General features: G+C 45.8%; 1 protein-coding gene across 1 annotated transcript in view; it reads left to right on the forward strand.

The window, feature by feature from the left end:
- The window catches only part of smarca1 (SNF2 related chromatin remodeling ATPase 1), a 92,970-nt gene extending 70,285 nt beyond the window's left edge, over positions 1 to 22,685 (forward strand). Inside the window, exons 21-25 of the mRNA XM_078412532.1 lie at positions 1,727 to 1,859; positions 4,354 to 4,472; positions 6,256 to 6,468; positions 12,019 to 12,129; positions 22,164 to 22,685. Coding sequence (XP_078268658.1) covers positions 1,727 to 1,859; positions 4,354 to 4,472; positions 6,256 to 6,468; positions 12,019 to 12,129; positions 22,164 to 22,235 — 648 coding nt within the window. The 3' untranslated portion in view covers positions 22,236 to 22,685. The remainder of the gene's footprint in view (positions 1 to 1,726; positions 1,860 to 4,353; positions 4,473 to 6,255; positions 6,469 to 12,018; positions 12,130 to 22,163) is intronic.
- Positions 22,686 to 23,611: the final 926 nt, after the last annotated feature.

The following is a 23,611-nucleotide window of genomic DNA, read 5'->3' on the forward strand; positions in this document are numbered from 1 at the left end:
GAGTTGTGGCTGGGTGTGAGACCAAGAAAGAGCTCTTGAGGTGTATCACACTTTCCAGTTCTTAGTCAATGGCCAGCAAGTTAAGACACATCTGTGGAATTCGTTGCCACAGAAGGCTGTGGAGGCCAAGTCAGCGGATTTTGTTAAGGCAGAAATAGATTCATGATTAGTACAGGTGTCAGAGGTTATCGGGAGAAGGCAGGAGAATGGGGTTAGGAACGAGAGGTAGACCAGCCAGAATTCAATGGCGGAGTAGACTTGATGGGCCAAATGGCCTAATTCTACTCCTATTCCTTATGGCCTTATTTTGTTAATGTGATAGTGTTTTATTTTGCCAAAAGCACCTTTCGGGCAAGGGATTCCAGAATCCTAGACAGTTAAGTGATCCCTCGAATTGCATTTTAGGCTTAAAAAGTAAAATAGCTAAAAATATATTAGATTGCCCACGTTCAGATGGAATTTTTAATGGTTATTTTTAACCCAAATTCCACCTTTTAGACTTTAGTGATACATGTTGGAAACAGGCCCACCGAACCCACGCTGACCAGCGATACCCCCCTGTGCACAATCACCATCCTGCACACTAAGGACAATTTTACAATTTTACCAAAGCCAAGTAACCGACAAACCTGCACGTCTTTGGAGTGCGGGAGAAAACCCACACGTCACAGGGAGAACGTGCAAACTCCGCAATGCCAGCACCTGCAGTCGGCATCGAGCCCGGGTCTCTGGCGCTGTAAGGCAGCAACTCTACCGCTGCGCCATTGTGCTGCCCTCTATTAAGGCTTAAATTTAACCAAGAGTTGAGCGTCTCTGCCAGATGAGGTTGGACAGGCTAGATGCAGGAAGATTGTTCCTGATGTTGGGGAAGTCCAGAACAAGGGGTCACAGTTTAAGGATAAGGGGGAAGTCTTTGAGGGCCGAGATGAGAAAGTTATTTTTCACACAGAGTGGTGAATCTGTGGAATTCTCTGCCACAGAAGGTAGTTGAGGCCAGTTCATTGGCTATATTTAAGAGGGAGTTAGATGTGGCCCTTGTGGCTAAAGGGATCAGGGGGTATGGAGAGAAGGCAGGTACGGGATACTGAGTTGGATGATCAGCCATGATCACATTGAATGGCGGTGCAGGCTCGAAGGGCCGAATGGCCTACTCCTGCACCTATTTTCTATGTTTCTATGAGAGTGCAGCAGTTTTAAGACAGTTTTATGTTGCTGCTTTGTGAAGACTTAAGCAGGTGATTGCTCTTGCTTCCTTGAGTCCAATGTAGATCCGAATCTTAGCTCTAGATCCGAATTGCACGCGAAGTTAATCCTCCAAGTTGCCATCTATCATTCATTCATCTGATCAATATGATCATCAGTTTGTCTCCAAAATAGCAGTATACAATTACAAACCATATTGTTATTCCATGGGATTTGATTACAGTCACTACACTTGATTTAGATTTTATGTATATTTTTAGAAAGTAATCTATGTGCATTGTAGTCAATAAGATTGACTCAAGCTCATTAATATTTAACGGAAGTTGATGGAAGCCATGAAGGTCCATATTTAATGATACGCTGCAGTCATGATAAATTACCTTAATTTTCCTGTCTATATGTTGCAGTAAAATTAACTGCAACGTTTAATGATTATTTACTGGTTGTTTTTAAACAATGGATTTGCAGTCTGTTTGTAAGAGTTAATTGCTACTCCAATCGGCACTGACAAATTATTTTCTAGGGCTTCACAACTTGGAACAAACGGGACTTCAACCAGTTCATCAAAGCCAATGAAAAATACGGTCGGGATGACATCGACAATATTGCACGCGAAGTGGAGGGGAAGACTCCTGAAGAAGTCATTGAGTACTCGGGTAAATCTTTTCCCTATTTATGACAGGATTAATATCCGGGTAACTCTTGTTGTAACGGACTGTGGGGGAGGGATGGTGTCCGTTATTGCCGATTGTCTGCTGTAACAGAGTAAAGGGATTCACTCCAACCACCCAGTGGCCGCCAGTTGTTTCCGTGAGGCAACCAGTTGTTTCCGTGAGGCAACCAGTTGTTTCCGTGAGGCAACCAGTTGTTTTCGTGAGGCAACCAGTTGTTTTCAACAACAAAGTTCTTTTTTGCAGCTAAACATGTATTTTTGCTGCTGTGAGCTGAAAATACTAAAGGCTCTTTCGTCCATTGTTGAATGGCCTATCATTGCGCAAGGGTCGATCGAAGCAATTTGCTTGTCAATTTCAATGACCTCCCGATACTGAACGATTCTGAACGGCATTGAACGGTACAGAATGATATTGAACGGAACTGAACGATATTGAATGATACTGAACCGTACTGAATGATACTGAACAGTACTAAATGATACTGAACAGTACTGAATGATACTGAACCGCACTGAACAGTAATAAATGATACTGAATGGTACTGAATGATATTGAACAGTACTGAATGATACTAAACAGTACTGAATGATACGGAACAGTACTAAATGATACTGAACAGTACTGAATGATACTGAACGGTACTAAATGATACTGAACAGTACTGAATGATACTGAACGGTACTAAATGATACTGAACAGTACTGAATGATACTGAACGGTACTAAATGATACTGAACAGTACTGAATGAGACTGAATGGTACTGAATGATATTGAACGGTACTAAATGATACTGAACAGTACTAGGGCAGGATACTGAATGATATGAATGATACTGAACAGTACTGAATGATACTGAACAGTACTGAATGATATTGAAGGGTACTGAATGATACTGAACAGTACTGAATGATACTGAACAGTACTGAATGTTACTGAATGGTACTGAATGTTACTGAATGGTACTGAATGAATGAATATACTTTATTTATTGTCACCTGTGGCATGTCACAGTAAGATTCTTTGTTTTACATACACAAGGTATGCAAGGGGTCGCTATATATAGCATGCCGACTAAGTTACACAGTATTCCATGTAATCCCCAACGGTCGCCCTTGTTGCCCCTCCTCCCCCCCCCCCCCCCCCCCTCCCCATGCCGAGTCTCCCTTTGTTCTTGGCGCCCCCCCCCCCCCCAATCTGGGTCCCGCAGTGTAACTAGCAGCCTGTGTTCTTAGAGGGACAGTGGTGTCTGATTACTGTGGGGCCACTCCGTCCACCATAACCAAAATCCATTATACAGAGGTACGTAATAATGAGGGTCGACTGTATTTGAACACAGGATCACAAATGGAATACAAATACTAATCGAAGTTTATTCAGAAGAGAATCTGGTAAAGATTTTCCTTATCTATTGTTGCATTGGCTTCCCCTCATTGATGTTGGTTTTCTTCCGGTTTCTTCCAATCAGAATAAAAGGATGTACCTTCAGGAAAGAGATGAGGAGGAATTTCTTTAGTCGGAGGGCGGTGAATCTGTGGAATTCATTGCCACAGAAGCCTGTGGAGGCCAAGTGAAAGTGTATTTTTAAGGCGGAGATTGACCAATTCTCGATTAGTAAGGCTGACAGGGTTTACGGGGAGAAGACAGGAGAATGGGGTTGAGAGGGAGAGATAGATCGGCACGGTGGCGCAGCGGTAGAGTTGCTGCTTTACAGCGAATGCAGTGCCGGAGACTCAGGTTCGATCCGTGACTACGGGTGCTGCACTGTAAGGAGTTTGTACGTTCTCCCCGTGACCTGCGTGGGTTTTCTCCGAGATCTTCGGTTTCCTCCCACACTCCAAAGACGTACAGGTATGTAGGTTAATTGGCTGGGTAAATGTAAATGTAAAAATTGTCCCTAGTGGGTGTAGGATAGTGTTAATGTACGGGGATCACTGGGCGGCACGGACTTGGAGGGCCGAAAAGGCCTGTTTCCGGCTGTATATATATGATATGATATGATATGATGATTGAATGGCGGAGTAGACTTGATGGGCCAAATGGCCTCATTCTGCTCCTATCACTTATGACACGAAACATCACCTATTCCTTCTCTCCAGAGATGCTGCCTGTCCTGCTGAGTTACTCCAGCTTTTTCTGTCTATGTTCAGAATAAACCAGAACAACTTGGTGCTTCATGGAGTGAATGCTAGAACATATGACTTTATCAATTTAAAATATACAGAAGAAAATAAAGCCCTTAACTGAAGTGTACTCTCATTGAGCTAGGATAGCAAAGACAGTGGATCACAGCAAATGAAAAGTAAAGTTGAATCTTCACATTATCTGAAAGTATATTTAAAAGAAACTCCATAGGATTCCTTTTGAGTGGACATTGTGAGATTGGCTGCAGTGATAATGACCGTGTGTTTATTAGTTAGTCCTACTTGCTGCAGGTTTGTTTCCAGCCATGGTTCAGCATTAATCTCTTTATTTCAGCTGTTTTCTGGGAACGTTGCAATGAATTGCAGGACATCGAGAAGATCATGGCCCAGATTGAACGTGGGGAGTCGAGGATTCAACGACGGATTAGTATAAAGAAGGCTCTGGAAGCAAAGGTGGTGCCTTATCTGAGTTCACGATCTACTTTCAAGTGCATGCGTGCAATTAAGAATATGAAATGTAGAAAACCATTAACCTATTCACATCTCTTGGTGATCACATATCAGGTAGAAGGTTGTGAGTGTGATGTTTGGTCCAAGAATTAGTCTTTAGAATGGAGATTAACATTCCAGTGCGGTCTGATGAAATGTTGTGCTTCACAACGCCAGGGGCCCGGTTTAGATTCTGGCTATGGACTATTAGACTCTGTCTGTGCAGAGTCTGTATGTTCTCCCTGTGACCACGTGGGTTTTCACTGCTTTCTCTGGTTTTACCCACATTCCAAAGATGTGCAGGTTTGAAGGTTAATTGTCTTCTGCAAATCACCCTATCGTGTGTCGGATGTAAAAGTGGGATACCATAGATCTTATGTGAATGGTGGACTGATTGTCAGCGTGGATTCGGTTGGCTGAGGCGCCTGTTTCCACGCTATATATCTAAAACTAAACGAGATGAGCTTAGTTTAGATTTTTTTTTAGATTTAGAGATACAACGCGGAAACAGGCCCTTCGGCCGACCCGGTCCACGCCGCCCAGCGATCCCGCACACTAACACTATCCTACACACACTAGGGACAATTCTTTTTTACATTTGCCCAGACAATTAACCTACATACCTGTACGTCTTTGGAGAGTGGGAGGAAACCGAAGATCTCGGAGAAAACCCACGCAGGTCATGGGGAGAACGTACAAACTCCGTACAGACAGCGCCCGTGGTCAGGATCGAACCTGAGTCTCCGGCGCTGCATTCGCCGTAAGGCAGCAACTCTACCGCTGCGCCACCGCGCCGCCGTTAGTTTATTGTCACGTGTACCGGGGTACAGTTAAAAGCTTTTGTTGCGTGCTTAACCAGTCAGCGGAAAGGCAATACCTGATTACAATCTAGCCACCGTTGTGTACAGATACATGATAATGGGAATAATGTGAATAACGTTTAGTGAGGAGATTAAGAAGAGCCTAGTTAAAATAAGAAATGCTGCTGTTGGAGTAGCGATTTCAGAGTGGAGGGATTGCAATGCGTGAGGGCGGGGCCAGCACACACACACAGGCTCTGGGCCTTGGCTGCCATCTTGGATCTGTCCTTTCTAGCTGAACCGGGAGGGCCTCACCTGAAGAAAACCATTGCATTATTAGCATCTTGAACTTAAGGGCGGCACGGTGGCGCAGCGGTAGAGTTGCTGCCTTACAGCGAATGCAGCGCCGGAGACTCAGGTTCGGTCCTGACTACGTCTCCTGGCGCCGTCTGTACGGAGTTTGTACGTCCTTCCCGTGACCTGGGTGGGTTTTCTCCGAGATCTTCGGTTTCCTCCCACACTCCAAAGACGTACAGGTATGTAGGTTAATTGGCTGGGCAAAATGTTTTTTTTTTTTAAATTGCCCCTAGTGTGTGTAAGATAGTGTTAATGTGCGAGGATCGCTGGGCGGCGAGGATCGCTGGGCGGCGCGGACCCGGTGGGCCGAAGGGCCTGTTTCCGCGCTGTATCTCTAAAACAAAAACAAAAAAATCTAAAGAAACCTCTCAAATCAACCGTTGTTGAAGGAGAAAGTTCAACATTTCAGCCTCCAATTGGCATCTTTTTCTAAAAGTTGGATGCTGAGTGAGAGATACAACTGAGGCGTCCATCAACTTTTTTACACTTGTTGACGTTCCCTGAAAATGGCGGCCCCTGTGCCGTGGCGTGTGTTGTGTTTGCAACGAGGTGCGTTGTCTGACTTTGTGTTGCTTTCTGCCCTGTTCCAGATGGCCAGGTACAAAGCCCCCTTCCATCAACTCCGTATTCAGTATGGGACCAACAAAGGGAAGAACTACACAGAGGAGGAGGACCGTTTCCTCATCTGCATGCTGCACAAAATGGGCTTCGATAAAGAAAACGTCTATGAGGAGCTACGGCAGTGTGTGCGTAACGCGCCGCAGTTTCGGTTCGACTGGTTTATCAAGTCCAGAACTGCGATGGTATGAAACCTTTTCATTGTAAAACGAGCAATGGATTTTTAAACAGATGAACCTTAGGTTAATGCTCAACACAACTGTCTGTAGGTATGTAGGTTAATTGGCTGGGTAAATGTAAAAATTGTCCCTAGTGGGTGTAGGATAGTGTTAATGTACGGGGATCACTGGGCGGCACGGACTTGGAGGGCCGAAAAGGCCTGTTTCCGGCTGTATATATATGATATATGATGATATAATTGGTCCGGGTATTATCGTCGGTTGCAGTGGGTTAGCTTAGTTTCTAGTTTCTAGTTTAGAGATACAGCACGGAAACAGGCCCTTCGGCCCACCGAGTCCGCACCAACCGGCGATCCCCGCACATTAACACTACCCGACACACGCTGGGGACATTTTTTTACATTTATATCAAGCCAATTAACCTACAAAACTGCACGTCTTTGGAGTGTGGGAGGAAACCGAAGATCTCGGAGAAAACCCAAGCAGGTCACGGGGAGAACGTACAAACTCCGTACAGAAAGGAACCGGCAGTCAGGATCGAACCCGGGTCTGTGGCGCTGTATGGCAGTAGCTTTACCGTTGCACCACCGTTGCACAAAAGGTTCAAACAAAAATCAAAGCAGAAATACTCAGCAGATTGCATGGAGCGGAGAGGGAGAAACAGAGCTAACATTTCAGATCAATAACTTTTCATCAGAATGAAGAGGGAGAAACAGATTTCAGATCAGAATGTTTTTCGGTGTAGGAGGCGGGGAAGAGACCAACACCTTGCCTTGGCTTTTAATTTGTGGAACCATTTCTGCTGTTTGATCTTGCTTAACCTGCTCTCTCTCGTTGCCTTCCCCTCGAGATTGGTTTCATCCCTTCCCCACCCTCTCCTCGACGCCTCCCAGCCAATATCCTTCTCCCCACTCCTTACTTTCTGCCTCCTACCAACTTTCTCTCTCCTGCCTTGGCCACCCTCTCAGCAACAGGAGTTAGAGCTGAGGCCAGTTAGACGGATGTTGGTAGGTCAACATATGAGAAGCGTTTGACGGCTCTGGGCCTGTACCCGCTAGAGTTTATAGACAATAGACAATAAGTGCAGGAGGAGGCCATTCGGCCCTTCGAGCCAGCACCGCCATTCAATGTGATCATGGCTGATCATTCTCAATCAGTACCCCGTTCCTGCCTTCTCCCCATACCCCCTGACTCCGCTATCCTTAAGAGCTCTATCCAGCTCTCTCTTGAATGCATTCAGAGAATTGGCCTCCACTGCCTTCTGAGGCAGAGAATTCCACACATTCAGAACTCTCTGACTGAAAGGGTTTTACCTCATCTCAGTTCTAAATGGCCTACCCCTTATTCTTAAACTGTGGCCCCTTGTTCTGGACTCCCCCAACATTGGGAACATGTTTCCTGCCTCTAACGTGTCCAACCCCTTAATAATCTTATACGTTCCGATAAGATCTCCTCTCATCCTTCTAAATTCCAGTGTATACAAGCCTAGTCGCTCCAGTCTTTCAACATATGATAGTCCCGCCATTCCGGGAATTAACCTAGTAAACCTACGCTGCACGCACAGTTTAGAAGGATTGGGGAGGGGGGGGTGGGGGGGGATCTCATTGAAACCTATCAGATAATGAAAGGACTAGATAGCGTGGACGTGGAAAGGATGTTTCCAGTAATGGGGGAGTCTAGAACCAGGGAACAAAGCCTCAGAATAAAAGGATGTAACTTTAGAATGGAGATGAGGAGGAACTTCTTTGGTCAGCGGGTGGTAAATCTGTGGAATTCATGGGCACAGACGCCTGCGGAGGCCAACACTGGGCATTTTTAATTTGGGGATTGATAGATTCTTGATTAGGAATTGTGTCAAAGGTTACGGGCAAAAGGGTGGAGAATGGGGTTGACAGGGACAAATAGTTCAGCCATGATCGAATGGCGGAGCAGACTCAATGGGCCGGATGTCCTAATTCTGTACTTATGGTCTTGTGGTCATGGTATTTGGGTTCTGTTTGAATTCCTGGCCATCAATACTAATTTGTTGCCTGGGCTGTGGGAGTGATGGAGCGCTCCAGCACTGGGTTCCACTGGGGATTGGTGGGCGCTCGGGCAGTTTGCGTTACGCAAGGAGTTCCAGCCTGAGAAACCATGGAAACGGGGCCCAGTTGGAGAAGGTGTGACAGCAGTTGGGTGTGTTTAGTTTTGTTCATCTTAGTTTAGAGATACAGTGTGGAAAATAGGCCCTTCAGCCCACCGAGTCCACATCCACCAGCGTTCCCCGCACACTAACACTATCCTACACGCACTAGGGACAATTTACACTTACGCCAAGCCAATTAACCTACAGACCTGTATGTCTGGAGTGTGGGAGGAAACCGGAGATCTCGGAGAAAACCCAGGCAGGTCACGGAGAGAGCGTGCAAACCTCTGTACCGACAGCTCCCGTGGTCGGGATCGAACCCGGGTCTCTGGCGATGCAAGCGCTGTAAGGCAGCCCCTCTACCACTGCGGCACTGTGCCTCCCTTGTGGTGGTGGTGGGTTCAACATTGGGAGTACGGGATGAATCCACCATTAATACTCTGGCCCATTTCTGGCCTTTTATGAGGTAAATTGTTTTGCACAATTTATGTGTGCAATTTTTTCCCCCCCAAAAATGGGGGAAATGATGATTTTCACTGTTCATGATTAAAAAGCAAAGTATTAACTTTGTATGGCAATGACATTAATTGCACGTGTTAAAAGCAATTACCAGCCTTTATTTTAACGAAAATAGTTTGGAACCAAAATGGCTACAATTCATACTAAATATATTTAGCACTTCGGGTAATCACGACTGGCAGGTGTGAAATATTTCCATTTTACTTCTGGTTAGGTTTTACTTAATGATTCTACTCTTTGTGCAAGTCAAAGGAGGCTGCTGCACTAGGTTTTATTTCAGCCACTTAATGCCGATAGACGGCTTTTAAACAGGACTGTGATAGCATGTTCTTGCATGGAGTAGCCCCTGTCCCACAAAGTAAATCATCGTAAAGCAAAACACGGCGATAATTCCGCGTACATCTTTGCTTGGCCAGGCCGATCCTACAACAGTTCAAGGACAACGGGCCTTTATGGCCTGAATCTGGAGGCATCGTCACACACATCGGGCAAAAGTATAGAAGTGTGAAAACGCACACCTCCAGATTCAGTGACGGTTTCTTCCCAGCTGTTATCAGGCAACTGAATCATCCTACCATGACTAGAAAGCAGGGTGCGAGAGAACTAGAGAGTCCTGAACTACTGTCTAACTCATCAGGGACCCTCAAACTATCTTTAATCGGACTTTATTGACCATACCTTAAACAAAACATTATCTTCTTATCAAGTGTCTACACGGTGAATGGCTCGTACGCAATCATGTATTGTCTTTCTGCTGACTGGTTAGCACGCAACAAAAGCTTTTCACTGTACCTCGGTACGTGTGACACAAAACTACAACTAAACTAAACTAATGCCGCAGCTTGGACTTGGGAAATGGCACAAAAACCTGGCCACTCTTGAATGTAGTCCCCGCGGGCTTATCTCTATACTTGCCAGGATAGATACAAAATGCTGGAGTAACTCAGCAGGACAGGCAGCATCTCTGGGGAGAAGGAATGGGTGACGAGACCTTTCTTCAGACCCGAAACGTCACCCATTCCTTCTCTCCAGAGATGTTGCCTGTCCTGCTGAATTACCCCAGCGTTTTGTGTCTATCTTTGGTGGAAACCAGCATCTGCAGTTCTTCCCTACATATTATTTGCCAGGCTTTGACCCGCCCCCACCTCCCTTTTCCAGCTTTCTTTCCCCCCTCTGCTATAATCAGTTTAAAGAAGAATCCCAACCAGAAACGTTGCCTGTCCATTCCCTCTGACCCGCTGAATTCCTCCAGCACTTTGTGTTTTGCTCATGATTCCAGCATCTGCAGTTCCTTGTGTCTCCATGAAGACAAATATTGGGATACTGTTGTTAGAGATGCTTGAGATAGAGCTGTTTGTTCTATGATTTGGGCCACTACCGTTAAATTTGAAACATAGGAACTGCACGAGGTGGTCTGGGCACGCCTCCCAACCCTTCCGAATTCGAGGGAAAGTTTCCGCTTTCTTATTTAATTTCCGCCATTCCGATTTCGCCTCACATTTTTTTGCCAAACAGTCGGGTATTGCAATTTGTCAATTCGGTCACTAGGGGTTCCGCGAGAAATCCCCCCGCCCTGGAAGTCTCCCCAAAAATGTGGCACATAGGCTGGGCAAGGCAGCCAATCTCGACCTCATCGGGACTTCCATGGCCAATCGGGCCGGGGCTCTGGAACTCCAGCCCAGCTGGAGCCGGCACATTTATCCCCATGGCCGACTTCCTTGGCCAGCTGGATAAACCAGCAAAGCTCTGGAACCAAGAGCGCCAGAAACTCAGTGGTGGAACTGTAATGAGTAAATATTAAATTTAAGTGCTAGATCATATAACTATATTAATTGATTAAGACGGGGTTAAAATATAAAACACAGCAGAAAAGCCAATTACCACCTTTTGGGGCTGATTATCAATTAATGTGCGAATTTACTTCAACAAGTACTTCCGTATGCTTATTTTTTCATATTTTTCATATTTCAGATACAGCGCGGAAACAGGCCCTTCGGCCCACCAAGTCCGCACCGCCCAGTGATCCCCGCACACTAACACTATCCTACACACACTAGGGACAATTTTTACATTTACCCAGTCAATTAACCTACATACTTAGTCGAGTCGCATATATCAACTCTTTCTTCATACCTTAGTCATACATTTTATGACCATTGTTCTTTTATTCAATACCAAGAGAATTGGAATGTGTAAGGAAAAAGCAAATTAGAAAAAACAAAACAATGTTTTCTTTGTATTGCAAAAGGTATTTCTGTTCAATAACCTTTCTATAAATAGCAGAACATACTCATGATAGGCCTGGCATTGTACATGTAGTCCAAGAACTACAGACTGTTGGGAATAAGTCGTTTTTCACACATGAATGTAGTGCAACGCTTACGCGCATTTGGCGTGCACATTTTTTTTTGCTGAAAAGTTGCATTACCCGCCATATTATGAATTCTGATGTAAAATTCTGAATTTTGGACATCAAAATTATGAATTCATAAAATCAAATGCTGGGTAATTAATTGGCGCAGCGGTAGAGTTGCTGCTTTGCAGCGCCAGAGACCTGGGTTCGATGCTGACTACGGTTGATGTTAGTATGGAGTTTGTATGGAATCCCCTCTGAGTTTGTACGTTCTACCCGTGACCAGCATGGGTTTTCCCCAGGAGCTCCCACACTCCAAAGACATACAGGTTTGTAGGTTCATTGGCTCAGTATAAATGTAAAAGCTGTCGCTGGTGTGTGTATGACAGTGCTAGTATGCGGGGATCGCTGGTCAGTGTGGACTCGGTGGGCCGAAGGGCCTGTTTCCGCGCTGTCCCTCTAAACTAAACTACGTTACTTCTCACACTTGTGGTCTTCCTATTCACCGTGTTGGCGTTGCCGTCTGAACTTTTGTTTCTGCCTTTCATTTTGATACTAGGAACTGCAGAGGCGATGCAATACGTTGATATCACTGATCGAGAAGGAAAACTCGGAACTTGAAGAAAAGGAACGTGCTGAAAAGAAGAGGCGAGGACCAAAAATGGGAACGGTAATCCAGATTGTATTCTTTTGGGAGGCACTGGATGGGGAGTTTCAGCAGGTTTGGCAGGAATTGCGGTCATCAACTGCTGTAACATGGGGTGGCCACAAGAGGGAGCACCTAGCTTGCCAAACAGCTTGTACAGGCACAAAATGCTGGAGTAACTCAGCGGGACAGGCAGCACCTCTGGAGAGAAGGAATGGGTGAGGTTTCAGGTCCAGACCCTTCTTCAGTCTCCTCAAAGCATGTACAGGCACCTTGCGTTTTACACATGTTCGATTTATACATTTTTATAATAATCCGCTTGTCTAATTGCTACTGAAGTTTAATTTGTGCATCCTTATTTTTGGAATAACTGGCTCAAATTTCTGCTTGGCACCAAATGATAGGGTAGTCATGAGTGGTGCTGGCATATAGAGTCAGTGTGGAAATGGGCCCTTCGGCCCAACGTACCCACACCAGCAACATGTGCCAGCTACAGTAGTCCCACCTGCCTGCGTTTTGTCCATATCCCTCCAAACCAGTCCTATCCATGTACCTGTCTAACTGTTTCTGAAACGTTGTGATAGTCCATGCCTCAACTACCTCCTCTGGCAGCTTGTTCCATCCACCCACCCACCACCCTCTGTGTGAAACGGTTACCACGCAGATTCCTATTAAATCTTTTCCCCTTCACCTTAAACCTATGTCTCCTGTATCTCTAAATCTAAAAAAAAAATCTATGTCCTCTGGTTCTCGATTCACCTTCTCTGGGCAAGAAACTCTGTGTGTGTATTCCTCATGATTTTATGCATGTTTGATTTACGCATTGCTTTTCAAGCTCATAACCTCTGCGTATAGTCACAAGATACCTATACTTGCTGGCGGGCGGCCATTTCTACAACAAGCTTTTGAATACAGCCTATACGGCTGATCAATGCCTCCTTGAACTGGCTGAATGAATCCCCTCTGAAGTTAGACCAGTCATACCCGATCTACCTTCTAATCACTTCAGTGCTGGCACTCTCCGACTTATGTTAAGGTTACGTTCTGTGAACCCTCACGTAAGTCAGATTTTAGATAAGTCAGTCGGAATCACCATCCCCATCCCCTGCCCAAAATCACTCACTGAATGTGAATGAAGAAGGGTCGCCGGTCCATGTTCTCCTGAGATGCTGCCTGGCCCGCTGAGTTACTCCAGCACTTTGTGTCTGTCACTGAGAGTCATTGCACTATTGGACATTGAGAGCGTGAACTGTCTCGGCAACAACCAGCTGCATCCAGGGCACTTTCTGCGGCGCTTGGACTCGGTCCATCATTGTTTACGTAAATGCGAGTTTATGTAAGCCCCCAATTGCATAGGTTGGGAAGGGAATGTACTATTCCTGAAATGTTGCTCTTGTCTAGACTCATTTGGAAAGGATGTAGGATTACTGGCATTGGAAATGATTAATGACACAATGATTCTTCTGATGGTTTTTCTGATCTATTTATGGCAGAGCAGATTTAAGTCGTTCGGTTATTTCAGCAGAGTGCGGGCATTGTTGCCAAAGCCAGAACTCGTGGCCCCATCCCTCAGCTTAGTTTATTGTCACGTGTACCGAGGTGCAGTGACACGATTTTTGTTGCGTGTTTACCAGTCAGCGGAAAGACAATACATGATTACAATCAATCCATTTACAGTGTATAAGGGAATAACGTTTAGTGCAAGGTAAAGCCACCAAGTCAAGGTCAAGGATAGTCCGTGGGACATCAAAGAGGTAGATTGTAGTTCGTCACTGCCCTCTGGTTGTGGTAGGATGATTCAGTTGCCTGATAACAGCTGAGAAGAAACTGTCCCTGAATCGGGAGGTGTACGTTTTCACACTTCTATACCTTTTGCCTGATGGGAGAGTGGAGAAGAGGGAGTGGCCAGGGTGCGACAGGTCCGTGATGCTGCTGCTGGCCTTGCCGAAGCAGCGTGAGGTGTAGATGGAGTCAGGAGAAGGGAGGTTGGTTTGTGTAATGGCCTGGGCTGCGTCCACAATTCGCTACCCCTGTGCAGGCAGTTGTAGCGAAACTGGCATACATACTTCCATGTCATGTTGGTTTGTGATGAGAGGAACAGGTAGGTGGTGATGTCCCCAGGTACACAAAGCTCTTGTCTTGCTGCCGGTTTGGGAGGTGTTCGAGTCATAGAGTGATACAGTGTGAAAACAGGCCCTTCGGCCCAACCTGCCCACACCGGCCAACATGTCCCAGCTACACTAGTCCCACCTGCCTGAGTTTGGTCCATATCCATCAAAACCTGTCCTATCCATGTACCCGTCTAAATGTTTCATAAATGTTAGATTTTTTTAGATTTAGAGATACAGCGCAGAAACAGGCCCTTTGGCCCACCGGGTCCGCGCCGCCCAGCGATCCCCGCACGTTAACACTATCCTACACCCACTAGGGACAATTTTTACATTTTACCCAGCCAATTAACCTACATACCTGTACGTCTTTGGAGTGTGGGAGGAAACCGAAGATCTCGGAGAAAACCCACGCATGTCACGGGGAGAACGTACAAACTCTGTACAGACGGCGCCCGTAGTCAGGATCGAACCTGAGTCTCCGGCGCTGCATTCGCTGTAAGGCAGCAACTCTACCGCTGCGCCACCGTGCCGCCGTGTTGGGATAGTCCCTGCCTCATCTACCTCCTCTGGCAGCTTGTTCCATGCACCCACCGACCTTTATGTGGAATAAATTACCCCTCAGATTCCCATTAAATCTTTTCCCCTTCACCGTAAACCTATTTCCTCTGTTCCTCAATTCCCGTACTCTGCACAAGTGTTGTTGGAGGGCCTTAAGCAAGTAATTGGTTGCACACTGGTTGTCATGTTGGTGGAAGGAACGAGTGGACTTAGGGTGGTGCACAAAATACTCCGTAGATTTGCTGCCGCCATTGTGGAGCTTATTGACTGTTGTTAGAGAGGCACATATCCAGACAGCTGGAGACTCTTCCATCACACTCGTGACCTGTGACCTGTAGATGGTGGTACACCTTTGGGGTTCAGCAGGTGACCCTCCAGAGTATAGTTTGGGCCATATAGTTCCAATCAATAGGGCAAATTGTGGTGGAATAACTCAGCGGGTCAGGCAGCATCTCTGGACAACAAGGCCAGGTGATGTTTCATCATCATCATCATATATATACAGCCGGAAACAGGCCCTTTCGGCCCACCAAGTCCGTGCCGCCCAGCGATCCCCGTACATTAACACTATCCTACACCCACTAGGGACAATTTTTACATTTACCCAGCCAATTAACCTACATACCTGTACGTCTTTGGAGTGTGGGAGGAAACCGAAGATCTCGGAGAAAACCCACGCAGGTCACGGGGAGAACGTACAAACTCCTTACAGTGCAGCACCCGTAGTCAGGATCGAACCTGAGTCTCCGGCGCTGCATTCGCCGTGTTAAGAAGGGTCCCGACCCGAAAAAGTCACCTTTCCATGATTTCCAAGGATGTTGCCCGATCTGCTGAGTTACTCCAGCACTTTGTATCCTTGTTTGCAAACCAGCATCTGCAGTTCCTTGATTCTACATTCCTCATTTCTGATCTTGCAATGGAAAGATGGACATCGATGAAGCAGCTGATGGTGGTTGGAACATGAGGCATTTGCTTTGTGAAGTGTCTTGTTTGCTATTTTGGAGCAGGAAAGATTGGCCTCCAAGGCCGGCAATCACTACTCCAGCTATTGGAATGCTTCTGTCGCTGATGCTCATTGACTGCTCGAGAACATAAGGCGACTAATCCCGCAATAAAGCTGCTACCGCTTTACCAGTGCCAGAGAGAGCTGAACATTTGGCAAACATTGAACGTTATCCAGCAAATGGTAGAGTTCCTTTCTCTCATCCGAGCCAAGTTCTTGTTAACCAGCACGAAAACCACATTGGTTACCTTAGGTTTAAACCAGCATCTGCAGTTTTTTTCCCCCTACAGTGAAAAGCTTTTGTTGCGTGCTAACCAGACAGCAGAAAGACAAACATGATTACAATCGAGCCTTTTACAGTGATAAGGGAATAACGTTTAGTGCAAGGTGAAGGCAGCAAAGTCCGATCACGGATAGTCCGGGCGGTCACCGATGAGGTGGATAGTGGTGCAGCACAGCTCTCTGGTTGTGGTAGGATGATTCAGTAAGAAGGGTGAGGGGATAATAAATAATCCAATGTGCATTTAGCACGAGCAACCAGAAATCTATATACTAAAACGCACGTTTGTTTGTTTGTTTGTTTGTTCCTGAACTACAGCCAAAACGGTACACGATAGCGCAACAATTTTAGGCCCACCTTACTCACCGTCATCCCTTTGGTGCTAATGGAAGAAGTTTCATTGAAATCGCTGTTATATTTTTAAAGTTATTCACATTTTAAAATTTAAATTGATCTCCTTGGGAGGGAGGGAGGGAGGGAGGGAGGGAGGGAGGGAGGGAGGATAAGGGGGGTTGAGGGGGAGGGGGAAGAGGTTGGAGGGAGGGGGAGGGGGGAGGAAAGGGGGGAGGAGGGGAGGATGGGGTGGAGGAGGGGAGGATGGGGTGGAGGAGGGGAGGATGGGGTGGAGGAGGGGAGGATGGGGTGGAGGAGGGAAGGAAGGAGGGGGGGAGGGGAGGGAAGGAGGAGGTGCTGCACCAATGGTTTGGGCCCAACGGGTCCACTTGGTCTAGTAGCCCTTAAAAACCTAATTCTGATGGGTGATCGTTGACTCTTTGTTCAAGAGCTAATCACTTTATGTAACGAACTAGATCAGGAACACTGGTATGTGGTTCTGTAGCAACTGAGGTGTTGTGACAAGTATGATTTCCTGCTGTTCATTTGTAATACCTTTAATGATTGAAACTCTACTGGTGTTAATTCTACCTCCCCACACCATCTGGCTCAGTAACACGTCCCAACTGGCTCGTTAGTACTCTTTTCTGTTAAAGAGATAAATGAGAAAAGACAAATTTTAAAATGTTTTTTTTTTTTTACTGCACAAAATTTTCCACCACCCACATTCCCCTAATGTTTTCTTCTTTTTTTTTTTCAAGCTGCAACATCTCGTTCTGCTCTTTCTGGTCAATACCCTCTGGTATTGCCAACTAAATAGCCCTTCTTGCTACATGGTCCCTGACTGCCAATGTGAACGAGAGAGTTTCATATCTCTTCGTGAAGGAGATTGATGGGCTCTTGATCAGTAAGGGAGTCGAAGAGTTTAGTTTAGTTTAGAGATACAGCGCGGAAACGGGCCCTTCGGCCCACCGAGTCCGCGCTGACCAGCGATCCCCGCACATTAACACTATCCTTCACACACTAGAGACAATTTACATTTATACCAAGCCAATTAACCTACAAACCTGCCCGTCTTTAGGGTGTGGGTGGAAACCAAAGATCTCGGAGAAAACCCATGCAAGTCACGGGGAGAACGTACAGTGTAAGAAAATAACTGCAGATGCTGGTACAAATCGAAGATATTCACAAAATGCTGGAGTAACTCAGCAGGTCAGATAGCATCTCAGAAGAGAAGGAATGGGCGACGTTTCTTCAGCCTGATGTCAGGGGGGGCGAGACAAAGGAAGGATATAGGTGGAGACAGAAAGATAGAGGGAGAACTGGGAAGGGGGAGGGGAAGAGAGGGACGGAGGAACTATCTAAAGTTGGAGAAGTCAATGTTCATACCGCTGGGCTGCAAGCTGCCCAGGCGAAATATGAGGTGCTGTTCCTCCAATTTCCGGTGGGCCTCACTATGGCACTGGAGGAGGCCCATGACAGAAAGGTCAGACTGGGAGTGGGAGCTGGAGTTCAAGTGCTCAGCCACCGGGAGATCAGGTTGGTTAAGGCGGACTGAGCGAAGGTATTGAGCGAAACGATCGCCAAGCCTGCATTTGGTTTCGCCGATGTAAAGAATTTGTAAAGGAGAACGTACACACTCCTTATAGTCAAGCACCCATAGTCAAGATGGAACCCGGGTCTCTGGCGCTGTTGGGCAACAACTCTACCGCTGTGTCACCATGCCATTATGTGGAGAAGGCAGGAGAACGGGGTTGAGAGGGAAAGAAAGATCAGCCATGATCGAGTGGCGGAGCAGAATCGATGGGCCAAATGGCCTAATTCTGCTTCTATGTCTTATGAACTTATGAGACTGTTCGTCCAACACTTTTTTTATTTTCACCTTCTTTGACCCAAACTCCAATATTTATTGTACACGAGTCAGAGAAAGATTCAGGGAGTCATGTTGCAGCTTCACAGGACTTTGGTTCCACAGGACTTTGGAGTGTAGTGTGTTGGTCTATTCACCCTCATTACTGGAAGGGTGTGGAGGGTTTAGAGAGGTTGCGGAAGAGGCTTTCCAGAATGCTGCCTGGATTCAAGGTTATTAGTTATCAGGAGAGGTTGAGACAAATTTGGATTGGTGTCTCTGGAGTGTCAGGGGCTGAGGGGAAACCTGAGAGAGGAATAAAAAATTTATAAGGGGCATCGGTAGGGTAGACAGTCAGAACTGTCTTCGCAGGATGGAAATGTCAAAGAGCTTAAAAGAGATGTGGGGGGAAGCTTTTTTACCACAGAACGTGGTGAGTGCCTCAAGATTGCTGCCGCGGGTGATGGTCAAGGCAGATACAATAGAGGTATTTAGGAGACTTTTGGATAGGCTCATGGATATGCAGGGAATGGAGGGACATGGATCATGTACAGGCAAACTTGGCATCGTGTCCAGTACAGGCATTGTGGGCCGAAAGGCCTGTTCTTGTGAAGTTTAATAAAAGACTATGGATGCTGGAAATCTGAAATTAGAACTGAAAGCGCTGGAAATATTCAAGAGACAAGGCAACACCTGTGGGGAGTGTGCTAATATTTCCAGTTGGTGATCTTTCATTGTAACTGGGAATATTTCCAGCGTTTCCTGTTTTAATTTATGCCAAGATTAGTTGCTATTCCCGATGGCGGGTCGCTCAGTAGAGATCACTGAAAAAGATCTGGGACTCTTTTTGCTGATACACTGCTGCTTTTGATAATACTGTTACATCGCATCTGCCAAGGGACAAAACTAACAGTTGCCTTGAAAATTGATCACAATCACACGTTCCTTTTATGGCACATAGAGTGATGCAGCGTGGAAGCAGGCAAGTTGGGCCAACTTGCCCTCACCGACCATCATGTCCCATCTACACCAGTCCCATCTGCCTGCTTTTGGCCCAGATCCCTCCAAACCCATTTTATCTATGTAACTGTCTAAATGTTTCTTAAACGTTGCAACGGTTTCTGACTCAACTATCTCCTGCAGCTCGTTCCATACACCAACCACCCTTTGTGTAAAAACGTTACCCTCGGGTTCCTCTTCAATCTTTCCTCTCTCCCCACCTTAAACCTATGTCCCCTGGTTATCGATTCCCCAACACTGGCCAAGAGACGCTGTGTGTTTACCCGATCTATTCCTCTCTAGATTTTGTACACTGCTATCAGATCACCCTCCATCCTCCTGCGCTCCAAGGAATAGAGTCCAAACCTGCTCAACCTCTCCCTGTAGCTTAGGCCATTGTCACCTGGCAACATCCACCTAAATCTTCTCTGCACCCTTTCGAGCTTGAAAGTACAATTTACGTCAAAAATGGACTTTGCTTATGGTTTTAACACAATTATCCTCATTTCCTGTTTAAGTCTTGGGCCATCCTACACACCAGGGACAATTTACAATCTTTACCGAAGGCAATAAGCCAACAAACACGTACACCTTGTGTGGGAGGAAACCAGAGCACCCTGAGAAAACCAACACAGGTCACGGGAGAACGTACAAACTCCAGTGCAACCAACTCAAATGCAGTTTCCATTCATCCTGCACAATACCTGCAGCCAGGTATTGTGTTACCTGCTGACAGGTATATTCAGCACCTGTGGTCAGGATCGAACCTGGGTTTCTGGCGATTTTTCTTCTTTCGTGTCCATCATTCAAATGTTACATCACTGTCATCGTCCGTCCTGAAAAGGGCACAAGCTTCCGGCGACAATCAGTGGGAGCCTCACTTGTACAGTAGACGATGGTGGTAGCAGAATTAGCTCAGGACACTTCCAGTTGTAAGGCAGCAACTCTATCGCTGTGTCACGCGTGCTGCTCCGGTGGAATTTGTGCCTCCTTGGTCTTGGCACCATGTACGGCTCAGACATGGTGAGCCGAAGGGCCTGTTCTTGTGCTGTACTGTTCTATCGCACAGTTGTCAACTGTAGAGAATGGCTTAGCTGGGTCTTTAATATTTTGCTTCCCCTTTGTGCCACCTTGACTGATGGCAGATGTGGTAACACAGCAAATTAGTTCTGTGAGTCTAACGGTGGCAGCTGTTCCCCGCAGAGATCACTCCTCTGGCCACTGAGCGGATAACTCACGCTGGCTTGGCGCCACATAAAGCATAGGAATGGGTGAGTAGATGGATGCCCAGGGGAGGTGGAGAGACCTGCAGCCAGGTATTGTGTTACCAGTTGCAATCTCCGCAGGCACCTGCCATTAGGAATCATTTATCTGCACTGAAATGGAATGAAAGAACTCTAAAGATTTTTCAAAGATAAAGTCAGTGATTTTTAACAGATTCCCAGTGGTCGAGCGTTAGGATCAATGCACACATTTAACACACCGAAAGGGTGAAATTCAAGTTCTAGGTAAAAATATTCTAATGCTTACATAGAAATGGTAAATTTCCATGTCTGAAGAAGGGTCTTGACCCGACATGCCACCCATTCCTTCTCTCCAGAGATGCTGCCTGAGTTACTCCAGATTTGTTAGTCCAGCTTCGGTAAATTTGGAATGGGAATTGTTTTTTAGGCTACAACTAATGTCACTTTCAAGCTTTCCATTCATCCAGCAAGGTTTAGTTTAGTTTAGAGATACAGCGAGGAAACAGGTCCTTTGGCCCACCGAGTCTGCACCGTTCAGCGATCCCCGCACATTAACTATATTCTACACACACCAGGGACAATTTACATTTATACCAAGCCAATTAACCTACAAACCTGTACGTCTTTGGAGTGTGGGAGGAAAGCAAAGATCTCTTGAAAACCCACACAGGTCACGGTGAATAAGGATTTCACTGTTCTATTTGTACACTCCAAAGACGTACAGGTTTGTAGGTTAATTGCCTTCGGTGGACTTGTAAATTGTCCCTAGTGTGTGTGTGTGTGTGTGTCGGGTAGTGTTAGTGTGTGGGGATCGCTGGTCGGTGTGGACTCGGTGGGTCGAAGGGCCAGTTTCCACGTTGTATCTCTAAACTAAACTAAACGAAATTTTAATTTGGTGAGAAACCACACAAATGCACTAAAAACTCTTTCAGGACTGACAGAAGGAAAGACTGACCGGGTCTTTTGAGCAAAGGCCGCTCACCAGAACAAAGAATCTTCAATCAGCGGTTTGATTTATGTAGGAAGGAACTACAGATGCTGCTTTAAACCGAAGATAGACACAGAAAGCTGGAGTAACTCAGAGGGACAGGCAGCATCTCTGGAGAGGTCGGGTCGCGACAACTTCTTCAGACTGAAAGTCATGGGAAAGGGCAACGAGAGATATAGATGATGATGTAGAGAGATAAAGAACAATGAATGAAAGATATGCAGAAAAGTAACGATGATAAAGGAAACCGGCCGTTGTTAGCTGTTAGGTGAAAACGAGAAGCTGGTGCCACTTGGGTGGGGGAGGGCTAGAGAGAGAGAGGGGGAATGCCGGGGTTACTTGAAGTTAGAGAAATCAAGAGTCATATCACTGGGCTGTAAGCTGCCCAAGCGAAATATGAGATGCTGTTCCACCAATTTGCATTTAGCTTCACTGACAATGGAGGAGACCTAGGACAGAAAGGTCAGTGTGGGAATGGGAAGGAGAATTAAAGTGTTTGACAATCGGGATATCAGATAGGTTCGGGCGGACTGAGCGAAGATGCTCAGCGAAACGATCGCCCAGTCTACGTTTGGTCTCGCCGATGTATACGGCAGTTTGATCCATTTCCTTTCGAATCCCAGCCATTGCGGTATAATTTAATCTTTTACTTTTTGTTTTACAAATGTCACCATGTTCTTTCGTTTCTTTCAGACACAGAAGAGAAAAGCAGAACCAACTCCAGAAACTTCTGGACGAAAGGATTGGAAGAAAGTGAAGAACTAAATCATCCTGTTGGAGTGAAGACTGCATCCTGGTTAACACTGTTGTTTCTTTTCGATGCTTTTCTCACTTGTATATTCATTAGAAAATTAGTTGTTGCAGTTTCAGAAATGTCAGAGAATTTTGAATACATTCTCAAAGTAGATAATAGGACTCCTTTTGGATTTCTTTCGTGTGATGCAGTGAATGCTTAACGTTTTTACCTTCACTCTTGTTTCATTCCAATATTTTGCATTGTTTGTGTAGTTCATACAGTGATCTACTTGTGTTCAATTGTTTGCATGCGTTTTCATATATTGGCTGGTTATGACAAACCCCAACAATCCCGTGTTTTGTACGCGGGTGAGAATTGACGGCAATTGGAATTGTGGGTACTCTGCAATGTGTTTGTCAGGAGCTGTGAGTTGGTTTTCCAAAACAGGCATTTTTAATAAAAAAATTAATTGACTTGTTTCATGGATAATTCTCTTTTTCTTTTATTGAGCAGTTTCACCTGTAAACTTAGGGCGGAAAAGCAAAAAAAATAATATATATATATAGTTATATATATATATATATACATTAGCCAGCATATTCTTATACTGCATTTGCATTCTTACGCTGCAAGAACAGTGGTACAGTGGTATTGCTGCCTTAGAGCGCCAGGGACCTGGGTTCAATCCTGACTATTGGTGCTTGTCTATACAGAGTTTGAATGATCTCCCCTTGACCTGTGTGGGTTTTCCCCGGATTCCTCCCACACTCCAAAGACCCACAGGTTTATAAGTTAATTGGCTTGGTACAATTGTAAATTGCCCCTAGTGTGTGTAGGATAGTGTTAGTGTGTGGGGATCGCTGTTCGGCGCGGACCCGGTGGGCCGAAGGGCCTGTTTTCCGAGCTGTATCTCTAAACTAAACTAAACATTTATTCTGCAAAGCATTTGGGAAGACCGTATTTTTGTATTGGTATGTTTCTGTTTCGAAAAAGTTGGTGCGTTTGCTTGGTGAGGTTTGCTTAATCAGTGACTTTAGTTTGTGCCAGCACTTGCTTGATTTTCACTCAGGCAAGTGATTAACATTCTTGGATAGCTATTGTGAAATTGCAAAGATTTGGAGCTCTTGTGTTGACAACCTTCACTGTTCATTAGTGTCCTTCAACACTGAAATCTCTGATGGTGCTAGGGACCGGTCTTAAAGTGTAGAACCTTCAGAAGTATTTCATTTTGCCTTAAAGTCATACAGTGTGAAATTGGGCCCTTCGGCCCAACTTGCCCACCCCGGCCAACAAGTCCCATCTACACTAGTCCCACCTGCCGAGGTTTGGCCCATAACCCTCTGAACCTATCCTATCCATGTACCTGTAAATGTTTCATAAAACGTTGTGATGGTACCTGCCTCAA

This window comes from Rhinoraja longicauda, chromosome 15, assembly GCF_053455715.1.
Source record: "Rhinoraja longicauda isolate Sanriku21f chromosome 15, sRhiLon1.1, whole genome shotgun sequence".
Classification (NCBI taxonomy): domain Eukaryota; kingdom Metazoa; phylum Chordata; class Chondrichthyes; order Rajiformes; family Arhynchobatidae; genus Rhinoraja; species Rhinoraja longicauda.